General features: G+C 30.2%; 1 protein-coding gene across 3 annotated transcripts; it reads right to left on the reverse strand.

The window, feature by feature from the left end:
* Window positions 1-2,725: 2,725 nt before the first annotated feature.
* Window positions 2,726-9,421, reverse strand: LOC110608011 (methylthioribose kinase). 3 transcript variants are annotated; one of them, XM_021747213.2, is made up of 7 exons: window positions 9,011-9,421; window positions 8,162-8,471; window positions 7,858-8,032; window positions 7,569-7,770; window positions 5,730-5,944; window positions 4,952-5,134; window positions 2,726-3,138 (listed from the first exon to the last, which is right to left on the reverse strand). In XM_021747213.2, exons 1-6 carry the CDS (start codon window positions 9,194-9,196, stop codon window positions 4,972-4,974), a joined length of 1,251 nt encoding a protein of 416 aa, XP_021602905.1. In that variant the 5' UTR covers window positions 9,197-9,421; the 3' UTR covers window positions 2,726-3,138; window positions 4,952-4,971. The 3 variants fall into 3 exon arrangements, with proteins under 3 accessions (XP_021602905.1, XP_043813997.1, XP_043813998.1); XM_043958062.1 differs by lacking the exon at window positions 2,726-3,138 and having other exon boundaries at window positions 4,796-5,134; window positions 9,011-9,214; window positions 9,255-9,421; XM_043958063.1 differs by lacking the exons at window positions 2,726-3,138; window positions 9,011-9,421 and adding an exon at window positions 8,647-8,973 and having other exon boundaries at window positions 4,796-5,134.
* Between the last annotated feature and the right edge of the window lie 2,607 nt (window positions 9,422-12,028).

Here is a 12,028-nt window from a genome sequence, read left to right on the forward strand (position 1 = left end):
GATTTTTCGGTTTTTCTTATCAAAATAAACTATTACGTAAGATATTTGAGTATCTATGAGATTGTGATAGTTGGTTATAAACACATCTCTTTTACGAAAAGAAGTGTAGGAAAAAAAAGACTGAAAACGAATAAAACTTCTTCTGCGAATTGTGGGAGTAACGTTTTTGGAGAAATCGTTTTTGAGTTACAGATTGGGAGCACATAGCTTATCCATCTTTGAGAGAGCTAGCATTCTAGAAGGGTAAAAGACGTTCTTGTGGACACCATTGAGGGTGTTCCTTTCAAAAGCAGCACCATCAATCCAGAATTGTATCTTCTCGTTGAGTTCGCATGAACTCACAATTTTATGATAATTGGAATTGCTTATGGGTATACGTATATTACATTGTATTTGTTTTTGAGAATTTGTAATATATGATATAATTTGTCAAAAGTAGTGAACCTTAGGTTTAGATATAACAGGTTAGTAAGCACAACAGTTTCTAGGAAAGCAAGTGCTTCTATATTGTTTCGATTGATGGTAGCAAACAAGATTTTTCCTACCGAAAATGCCTAGAAAACTTTATCAAGGGGAAGTATCCTGACTTAGCTCAATGATGTCAACGCTTTCTCAGATGGTTTTGATTAGATACAGGCATTGGTATCTTCTGCTATGTATATATGAAATAGATGTTTTGTGTTCATATCTGATGTTAATTATGCTTTGATCGCTCATTATGAGCTGCCATTTTTTCTGCATAGGTGCAGTTCTTAACATTCCTATTCAAAATCTAGTGATGTAATAGTAGGCCTGCTAGGATATCCAAGTTCTTGTATAAGAATTAACCCGAATAATGCTTGTGGAGGAAATGCGATGGTCACCTGTCCATTTTAGGGATAGAGTTTACTACTCAGCAAAGATGGCCTCTAGAACCTTCACTTTTCTTATAGATTGTAGGTCCATATAATCACACAGCAGAATTTTAATATAAGGGAACCTCTAGAAGTTACTCAATAACAATATAACCCTTTTGAGTTCCTGTGTCTGAAAATTGTGAAAATTGTACTATATAATTGTTTGCTTATGTGCAAACAAGCGGAATAGATGAGGATGAAGGCAAGATGTTTGGGGCTGATATGGAGGGACCTATCTGGTCCTTTAGACCGACCAGAATGCCTTTATCTGCATGGACACCCTAGTCTTGCTTTCATTTGTTTTCAGGGAGGAAGTGATCTGTATGTATATTATCACATTTAGAGATTGCATGAGGCATAAGACATGATAACTGAAAATTTTCATGGACGTTGCTCTTCTTTTAGCTGTCTGCATGGACTCACAATTTTATGATAATTAGAATTGCTTATGGGTATACGTAATGTAATTGTTTTTTAGAATTTGTAATGTATGATATAATTTGTTAATAGTAGTGAACCTTAGGTTTTGATATAACAGGTTAGCAAGCACAGCTGTTTCCAGGAAAGCAGGTGCTTCTATGTTGTTTCAACTGATGTAGCAAACAAGATTTTTCTTGCCGAAAATGCCTAGAAAACTTTATCAAGGGGAAGTATCCTGACTTGGCTCAATGATGCCAACGCTTCCTCATATGGTTTTAATTAGATACAGGTATTGGTATCTTCTGCTGTGTATATATGAAACAGATATTTTGATATTTTCTGCTATGTATATATGAAAAAGATGTTTTGTGTTCATATTTGATGTACAATAAATCTTCCAAGCATAATCAGACACTTTCACAAATGACAAATTATTGTACATATTCGAATATATATACTCATTTAATTAATAAATTATCTGAAATTAAAAAAATATATATTATCTAAAAACATGGTAATTCCTATATATTAAAATGATATTTTAATTTTAATTTTAATTAATTGGATGTACAAATCAATTTATATATCTTACACAAATTTATGACAAGTTAATTTAAAGAGATTGAGAGAGTCCAAAATTCAACTTCACACACAGGCACGCATACATATATATATAAAGAGAGAGGAGGGAGTACTGCCCTTATATCTGGAAGGTGGCAGTATAGTTTTTTGGTGCCTTAGCGTCACATTTGAAGCATAGTTTTTTGGTGCCTTCAAGTGTTTATCCAACAATAATAGAATGAATTTGAATAATATATAATTAGATTTGAGACAAATTTAAATTTAAATATTAATAATTATAATGAATTCAAATTTTACATTATTTATTATTGGTTTATTTATATAAATAATTAATTTAAGATGAAATATATATTTTATAATAATATTTATTTATTTTTTATATGTTTTTATTTAAATTAAATATAGTTTTTTGAAATATTAATTTTTTAAAATAAAAAATTATTTGTAAAAATATATTTTATATAAATTATTAATTAAAATATATAAAATTAAATGAATTCAATATTATTCAGATATTAATAATTGGTTTGGGATGGATACAAATAATTTAATATAAATTTTAATAAGTTTAAGATAATTTACGGTATTATTAATATTAATTACATTTAAATTTAAATAAGTGATTTTTACGGTATCTTATCTTTTCTTATTTATAAATATTTGATATATTAATTAAAAAAAATCAAATAGGCCCATATATACAAACACTTGGGCCTAAAGCCTAACAAGTTAATGAAAGGAGGGTCTTAAAACCCAAACAGAGAAACCATGAAAGCCGAACCCTAAGACCCATTACAGAACTTGACCCGAAAATCTTAATTTGGCAGTTGAAAATCAAAACGCGCCACTCCCTTTTCCAAAATTATCTGTTCTGGCTGTCGACTGAACTTGATCAATAATGGCTCCCATAACAATAGCCTGAGCCATAATAGTAAATTGAAGAACATAGGAGGTAAATTTAAAAAGGCAATCATCAACCAAGGACTGGCAGGATCATCGGAACTTGAGGTGGAAACAGGAAAACACACATGCAACCACCAATTCAAGACGGATAAAGAAAGACAATACTCGAAAGAGAAGAACAACTTCTTCAATAAACTGCAGCTTCCATCGCTCAGAACAGAGCGGAGACCTCAAAATAAGAACAACCAGCAACCGAGAAAGGAAACGCCCAACACTAGAGCTGTCGATGCTCCTTGCTAGAAAGGAGGCTTTGGTGAGAACATATGAGGACCTCCAACTGCAAAACAAACAAACAACAAAGAAAAATAACATGCACAAAAGGGTTAGGCCAAAACCAAAAGTTCTCTCTCAATGAACCACAACCTACCCAAAAACAAACCAAAAGCAAAAGAAAAACCCTAAGTTGAAGGAATAGGGAATAGAACCCACTTCAAACTAGGTAAGAGAGCCGCTCTTGCCCAGAAAAGGCAGGGGTGGTTGTAGATCAGCAAGACATTCCTACAAGCACTATTGTTTAAGGCAGTAATTATAACTCGTTGACCTATATACTTTAATCGTAACTATAGGTAATAGTAATGATTTGAAAACTGTTATATTATATTTATTTATGCTATTAAGTATAAGGTATCAATTTAATTATTTTTTTTAATAAATAAAAAAATAGCTAAAATTTTAAAATAAATTTTTTATTAAAATATATTATTATTAAATTCTCATAAAAATTTTAAACTACTGTTAAACTGTTATTTTAAAAATTATTGAGTTTTAAGAATTATCTAGTAAAAAAATTTAAACGTTTAAGATAATTATATTTATATTTAATATTTTAAATTTTAAATAATAAAATCAAATCTTTTCAATTTATCACAATTACAACCACGATAATTAAATTAAATTTGAAAAAATTAACTGTAAATTATAGTCTCTAAAGTTCTATTTGACTAATAAAATAATACTTAAATATATATTTTTATTACAATAATATCCTTTTTTTTAAGTCTCATTATTTACTATTTTCATTTTTATATAATATTATAGATTATTAATAAAAATCTTAAAATAGGAAAAAAAATAAAATTTTACAATTTAAAATATATAATATTTCATTTTATTTAGAATATTATTAATAGAGTAAAGTTTTTCAAATATAAAAAATATACATATAATTCATAATATTAAGTATAAAAAATACTTTAATATATATAAATATATGTGACATTTTATATAATAGAAATTTATTTATAATAAATATTTATTTAATATAATATATTTTATAATATATAAAATAAATATAAAATGTACTTAATTTTAATAAAAAACTTAAATTAAAAAATTATATATTTTATTAATAATATAAAACTTTAAAAATTATATTATAATTTACCATTAACTTTTTTAAATTCAATTTCATTAACTTTTTTAAATTCAATTTAGTACTTTTAGCTGTAACTGTAATAAATTAAAAAAAATTAATTTTTTCATTTAAAATTTAAAATATTGGATATAAATATAAATTATCGTGAATATTTAGATTTTTTTATTCAATATCCCTTATCCTGAATAATATTAAAGCATTTTTTAAACCTTAATCTGTAGCATTTAATATATCCCTTATTTTAACTTATTTTTTAACATTTAATAGTAATATTAAAAAATAAAATATTCTAATAGATTTATATATGAAAATTTTTATTACTATTAATAGATTTTCAAAGTTTAAAAATGACAAAAGGAAAAGTCATTCTCCATAAAAATATATATATATTTTTCTTTTTTGTAAAAAATATATTTTTCATTAATTAAATTTTATATTCAAATGTTAGAAATTGTAAACAATATTTTACTCAAAAATTAGAAAAATATTTTTTAATGAAACAAACCGAGCCGTAGCTCCAAAGTAAAAAATCTTATGCAATGAATGGATATACAACTGGTTAGATAATAATCTTTGGCAAATTATTGTCTATAATGTAAAAGTGGGAATAAACATGGAAGAAAGCCAGACGCATTCTGATCACTGATTGAAAGAGCAAGTATTATTTCTTAGAAATACTGACATGATAGTGAAGTTAACAGATCATAACATTTACCCATAAGTTTGTGATAAATCCTATGCAGGAATGGCTGACACCACTTCGTTGATGGACTGGAATCGCCGCCTTTCCTTAAGAAGCAGTTTTGCAAAATCGAGGGCCTTGCGCTCACATTCAGCTCGTTTGCTATTATCTTTAATTGATTCAAAATCCTCAACATGGGCTACACCAACAATTCTCCTGACATTGGGAAAACAAAAATAAGTATCATCATGGTGTCAAATAGGAAGACAAGGAGCTCATTATCAAAAATCTGATTCAACTCGAGTTTTCTCCCCACCCAGATGACCTTGATCTTTGTTAATTTAATAAGATGTTTAGTAGCTCAGATGGGAATAAATGGTGAAGAAGCAGCCATACAGCATATGCAAATTAGTGATGATCTCAACTTTTGTTTAGCATTTATCAACATTATCTCAACAATCTCGCTGAAAGTCTAAATCCAAAGCAGAGCACATTCCAGACATATGATCCTTGACTTATGGTTTGACAATATCTTCAGATGGGACAACACAAAATAACAACAGCTGCAGCAGCAACAAGAATAGGCTAATATTTAATTTTAATTCAAATATTTAAACTCCAAACAAAAAGATTCAGAGGTGTACATCGTCCTTGGACAATGGAAAAGGATTCCAGCAATGGGCTAGTTAACAAAGTTAAAATTGCATGAAAATGCCAAAGGTATTAAAGCTAATTTTATGAAACTATAAATCTTGCAATCCTTAGAAAAAGCACACAGAAAGTGCAACAAAGTAGGAAGCTGTAATCTCACCGTATCATTTTGGCTGCACCAAATCCAAGGGTGTCGTGGAACAAATCTTTCATGAATTTTTTCTGTACAAGCTGCTGAAGCTCGGGGTTGTTATAAATTGCTGGAAGATATGCCTCACCAGGTCCATCCTTGTGCTCGTCCCAAAATGCTGTGAATTTTTTGTGAAAAAGATTCCATGTGTCCTCAGTCATCCTCAAAAGCCATTCTTTATATGACTGCATTAAGATGTGACCTTCAGACATATACCTCTCAATAACAATTAAAAATAAAATAATACTACAAAGCGAAACCTACATGAGATGCTGTTAATCACTTGCCAGTCTTTAAGCAAACTGAACGATGCAGGAGAGTACATATAAGTTGAGGAATTATCTTGATTTAATTATTAATTATGATAATTCAGATTACTCTTTTAAATTTTCCAATGAAGTCCTATGCATCTTCCAAATTAGAGAATATAGGCTTATTCTTTGAATATCGATATAGCATAGTCATTTTCAAAAGTTCTTTATAATTAAAGTATAAGAAGTCTAGTTTTTATGGAATGCGTAAGTGCTTTGTTGTTAAAATCTCAAGTTAATTTGTACTATTCTACAAGTTAAAAATACAAAAATAATGCATAACATGGATAAAACTTGCAATCAAATAAAAATGAGATGAAATTGCATTGGAAAACAGTAAAATCAATATGATTTTATGAGTTTTCATGGTAAAATCACAATTCACTGTTTTACTTATTTGAATGTTGTAATTTATAGTATTGATTTTTATCATGTGTGGAAAATATTAACAGTTGTTTACTCAACATCATCTAGAATTTTAAGTCAAATGAAGACCATCACAAAGAGAGAGAGAGAGAGAGATTCATATCAACAATGAACCAAGTTAAAGGCAGTCGAGGCTACAAGTCATCAGGAGTATAGTAACAGAGAATATTTTTATATAACTACTGCAGAATCCACAAAGAAGATTTGCTCCTCATCTGCTTTCCTTTGCTTCAAGCCTGTTTGTGAGTCAAATCTTTGTTTTCCAAATTCCAATAATCTCTCACTTCATTTTGACATTCCTCCTACTCTTCAAGAATATTTACCAAGATAAGTTTCTTCTCATCCCCCTCCTGCTCCTCAAGAATATTTACCTAAGTAAGTTTCTCCTCCTCTATTTTTTCTCTCAACTGATTTCCTTTATTTGAAGCCTGTTTATCCCTCTCTTCTTCTTTCAATTGCTTTCCTTTATTTCAAGCATGTTTCTACTCCTCTTCTCCTTCAAGTGGTGGTTACCTTTTGATTCAGAATTCCTCTCTCTCTTCATGTTTTTGCATTCAATTCATAGTTATTTTTTTTGTCTCAGAAGTATTGTAAGCAGCATGTTTTCACTAAATTCTTGTCATACTATTACTTTGAACAATCCAGCTTTTTTTAAAAAAAAAAAAAAACGGATAGATGAACTGGCCACAGGTCTTTGACACCATCAAAACAACAATTTAAGAACGTGCCCATGCATATCTAATGAATTACTGATATGGAAAACAAGAAATTGTTCCCCATATGATAGCAAACGGTAAAAATAATTTATCATAGAATCATACAAGTAAAGTTTTAGTTCGAGAGTGATCCATTTCCAATGGCATTTTGAAAACCTAGAAACAAAGATGAAATATAGGCATGAAAATGGAACCAAAAAACAAATAAATCCATGTAACAACACTCCATTTCAACTGAAATGAACATGTCTAGAAAAGCCACATAAAGACAGATAATGAAATAGGCAATTGAAACCAACAGGAAATTAAGAAAAAATAAATAAGTAGAAAATAAGCCAAAGAAGACTTGGACGTACTTTTCGGTCATCAAATGAATCAGCATGGCCATCTTGAGCAAAGTAAGCCAAAAACAAGTTTCCAATGAAAGCACCCACATCAAAACCCATTGGTCCATAAAATGCAAATTCTGGATCTATAACCTGAGTTGAGTCAGAAGTAACCATGACAGAACCAGTGTGAAGATCTCCATGTATTAAGGCTTGGGCTCTTTCACAGAACCTATTGGAGAAGCACTCTAATTGATTAGATAAATGACAAATGAGAGCATTTTGAGGATAAAATGAGCCACGAGGATGAAAACAGTACTTGGATTTCAATTCAGCAATTTCAAGCTTTAAGACATTATCCTCACGTACAGCCTCAGCATCACGATCAAGGTAAGGGGAAGTCCAATGGTTGTATTGAGATACTTTATATGGATCAGAAAAAATAACTTGCTCCGTAAGCCTGCATAACTCCACATTCCCACAAAACTCAGCAACTGCACAGAGCATTTAAAGTGAGCATGTTAACAACATTTCTACAAGGTTAGCAATGTCATTAACAAAATGAGAAATTGCACACATAACCAGATGAATGAAAACAAACGATAAATGCTAGAAATACTAACCATCACGTTTATGCTCAGTTGTGGTACGATACAAAAGGGATGTGTGAAAAAGAGTCTTTGACATGTAAGTTGAGATATGTTCTGCTAGATAAGGATACTTGATTCCAGCAATTAATCCTTTTCTTAGAATAATATGTGGAGGCTCCAAGTATCGCATACCAATCAAAGACATGGCACGGTCAAAATGATAAACTTCAGGAACATGTTCAGGGCACAACTGACCATGCACTTTAAGTGCCAAAGCCTCAAAATAGGCTCTTTCCTTAGTCATGGGCCACGATTCTCCAATACAACGTATGTAAGGAAGCGCCTACATTAGAACACAAACATAAACAAACAAATAAACCTTTCAAATATTGGTTGCCCACTTCATAAAGGAGTAACATGTCAATCTTAAACACTAGAATATTTAGCTCAACCAGCAATTGGTTCAACTGTAAGAATCTGTCAAATGTAAACAACAGTTAAATATATCTAGAAATTACCTCCTCCGTCTTCATTGCAGGCTTGCAGTGGTTCACAGACCTCAAAAGCAAAGCTATAGATATAAAAAGTTCATGATTTTCCAACTCTTAAAAAAGTATTTGGCTGTTTCCTTATGCATAAATCATATCCAAATAAGGGAAAAAGAAAACTAGAGCCAACAGTTTGAGGTCAGCCTGAATACTGCAACTCCACAGCCAATCCAATCACAAAATTACTCTTCCAATTAAAAAAACTCACAAGAAAAAAAAAAAGCTTTCCAAATTCTGGAATTTCGTACAATATCTATTTCCCAGCAGCCAAATAGAATCAAAGAAAAATTCTCACATAATGCTAAAAACCCAGTTCCCAAGCTTCAGAACTAACCTGCTTGATGACAAAAGAGCCAGCGGAGCCGACAACAATGTAAACAAAATTGAGATTCCCATCTCCAACTTCTTTGATTTTCAACTTATCGTAATTGTTGCCAACCTTGTTGAATAATACATGTGTGGCCTTGATGTACTCGATCAAAGATTTCTCATCAAGTGGCCTAAACTCCGAAAACGCCATAACTACCGGTGGTGGTGGCTGCGGTGATTTTAAGGCGGGAGGAGGGTTTTAATACCGGTGGTGGTGGCTGCGGTGATTTTAAGGCGGGAGGAGGGTTTTAACGAGCAGAGGCATTGACTAAATTGGAGGAGGCGTGACTTATGCCGGACCCGCTTGTGGGATTACTAATAAGCAGAGGCGTTCACTGAACCTATAGTCGTTTTCTGAATGGTCATAAGAGGATTAACAATTAGGATAGCTTTCTCTTCGTTAGAAAAAAAAACAAAAAAACAGTAGCTTATTATGACAGCAGTTCACCTAACCGATAAAGATGGGAACCAATTAGACACCCTTCCTTGAATGGATTTAGTCCGTTAGCAAATTATATTATTAGACTTGAGGAATAGTGTTCTATGTACGATTTAATATATATTTTCATTTTTCAATTATTATTTTTTAGGTGTACTTCTTGGTGAATCAAGTTAATTTACATTTAGTGTGGCTAAATCATAATATTTTAATAATTTTTTTTAAAATAGTGGATTGTTTTTACTAATATTCTTATAAAAAATTTTATAAAATATTATGCATATTTTGAATTTAAATTTAAATTTTATTTTATTAATTTAAAGATGTTACCTTATGCTTCATAATTTTTAAAGATGTTACCTTTACGCTTTATAATTTTTATCTATTTTATTTTTTACACGTGTTAAACAATACAATTTTTTATATTAACTTTTTAGTAATATTCATCTTAAATATATTAAATTTTATTAGATATTAAATTTATTTTAAGAAATTTTTTTAAAATAAAATAAAATTAAATAGAATTATAATACTCAATTTATACATTATGATATTGCACAAAAAGAATATAAATTTTTATACAAAATAATTTTCAATAAAAATTTACTATTTTTAATGCACATGCAAATAAATTTTCAGTCATATTATTAATTATTCCACCTAGCACTGCTTTTCTTTGTATTATTCATTTTTGTTTCTTCTCTTCATTTCCCTAAAATATCTCCTTTCCATTCATTTCCATTACTTTTTCTTGCATTATCATTTCTTCTTTTTCATTTTTTCTCAGCCTAGTTTTGTGATGTTTATATTTTTAGGAGGGTTTTGACAAAATATTACTTCATATTATCCGTCTTCTCTATTTACTTCATTTTTAACAAAGCAGTAGGTGATTTTCATAGTGATTTTCATTTTTTATTCCAAAACTTCACATTTTCATTTTTTATTCCAACTTTTTCAACTTCACTTGCATTTAAATTGTCATAAGGAAGTAAGTCATTTCTTATATTCTCTTAATCTAATGACAAAAAAATATATTCTTTTTTTCTATTTTAGCATTGTTCGAAGCATTATGGTCAAAAGAAGAATATGCAAATATTACGTTGCATTTGAAGGTGCTTATTTTATGGCATGAATATGTACCTAATATTATTGGAGTGAGCAAAAGTTTATATGAATCCTTTGATATGAAAACATATTGTAACGATCCGGAAATCAGACCGCTACCGGCGCTAGGGTTGAAATCGAATTAAGGTCGCCGAAACTTATAGCAAGCCTACTATACAATCTGTGTACCTGATAAAATCTCATACATGATCATACATTATCACAAAAACTTAAACATTTCATGAACCATGGTTCGACCTGTGCATATATCAAAACTGAAAACATAAAATTCATACTAGATTCCTCATCAAATGCTCTAGTATAGTAAACATCACATGCCTTAAACTTGGTTCAAACATACTCATAAATAAAACTTTTATATAAGGATCATCTTAATAGGGATTACAAAGATAGAAACTAGGGCAAAGCATAATTTTATTCCATTAAAATTTACATGTCCATACTATGCTATTACATTAGTCTATACCAGCAACTATGCCGACATCCCCGAGCTATCTTTGACCCTGCAAACCTAGGGTTAGGGGAAATGGATAAGCTACAAGAGTCTAGTGAGCAGAACATAAAAACAGTTTAATAATCATATGCTCATATAAAATGCGTCACAACCAAACAATTCACATCAAGATGGACTTATCACCAGTAACCCTCTACAAATTTCAATAGTGCCCGGTGACGGGTATTGAATCCGTCAATTTAAAATTTACTTTCCTTTTCTCAATTGACAAGAACTTGTAGACAAGGTAAGTGAGTATCGATCCCACAGAGACCTTAATCTTGTTTAATTTAGATGGCCAGTTTGAAATAGAGAATAGTTTAATTCAAAAAGTGAGAAGAAAGAGAATTTTTTGAGGAGAGGGGTTTTGCCTTGGCAAGCCAATAAAAATAAACTTAAAAGAAAAATAATAAATAATGCAATTGAAATTGAAGAAACAAATAGTTAAAAAACTTTCAGTTGAAGGTAATCAAATTGAGGTATTTTGCAGTTGATCATTGGTTAGAAATAAAATATTTCATATTATTATCTATTGGTTGGTTATAGTGGTCAAACACACGAATCCCACCAATTCTTCCTTATGAATAAATTAATCCGCTTCGTGCTTAAATTAATTCCTAGTTAACTAACAATCCCAACACGCGTGTAGATTTAATTAGTCAACTGTATTAAGAGAGAAGAACCCAAACTTGATCAATAAAAACGCGCGTTTTATTTAAATCAAATCTACTAATTTCTTAATATAAATTAATATATTAATTGCTACTTGTTATTAACCCAATTAAATAATTACGGATTTAATTAGATTAATTAGCAATATGTTGTCTTCCCAAGAAATTCAATGGGCCCTTTGAATTCTCAAGAAAACAACAATGGAGGTTGTAACAGCTCAGAAACCGGTACCCCTCTGTAACGGCCCGAACCAT

The sequence above is a fragment of the Manihot esculenta genome, chromosome 7, assembly GCF_001659605.2.
Source record: "Manihot esculenta cultivar AM560-2 chromosome 7, M.esculenta_v8, whole genome shotgun sequence".
NCBI classification, from domain to species: Eukaryota; Viridiplantae; Streptophyta; class Magnoliopsida; order Malpighiales; family Euphorbiaceae; genus Manihot; species Manihot esculenta.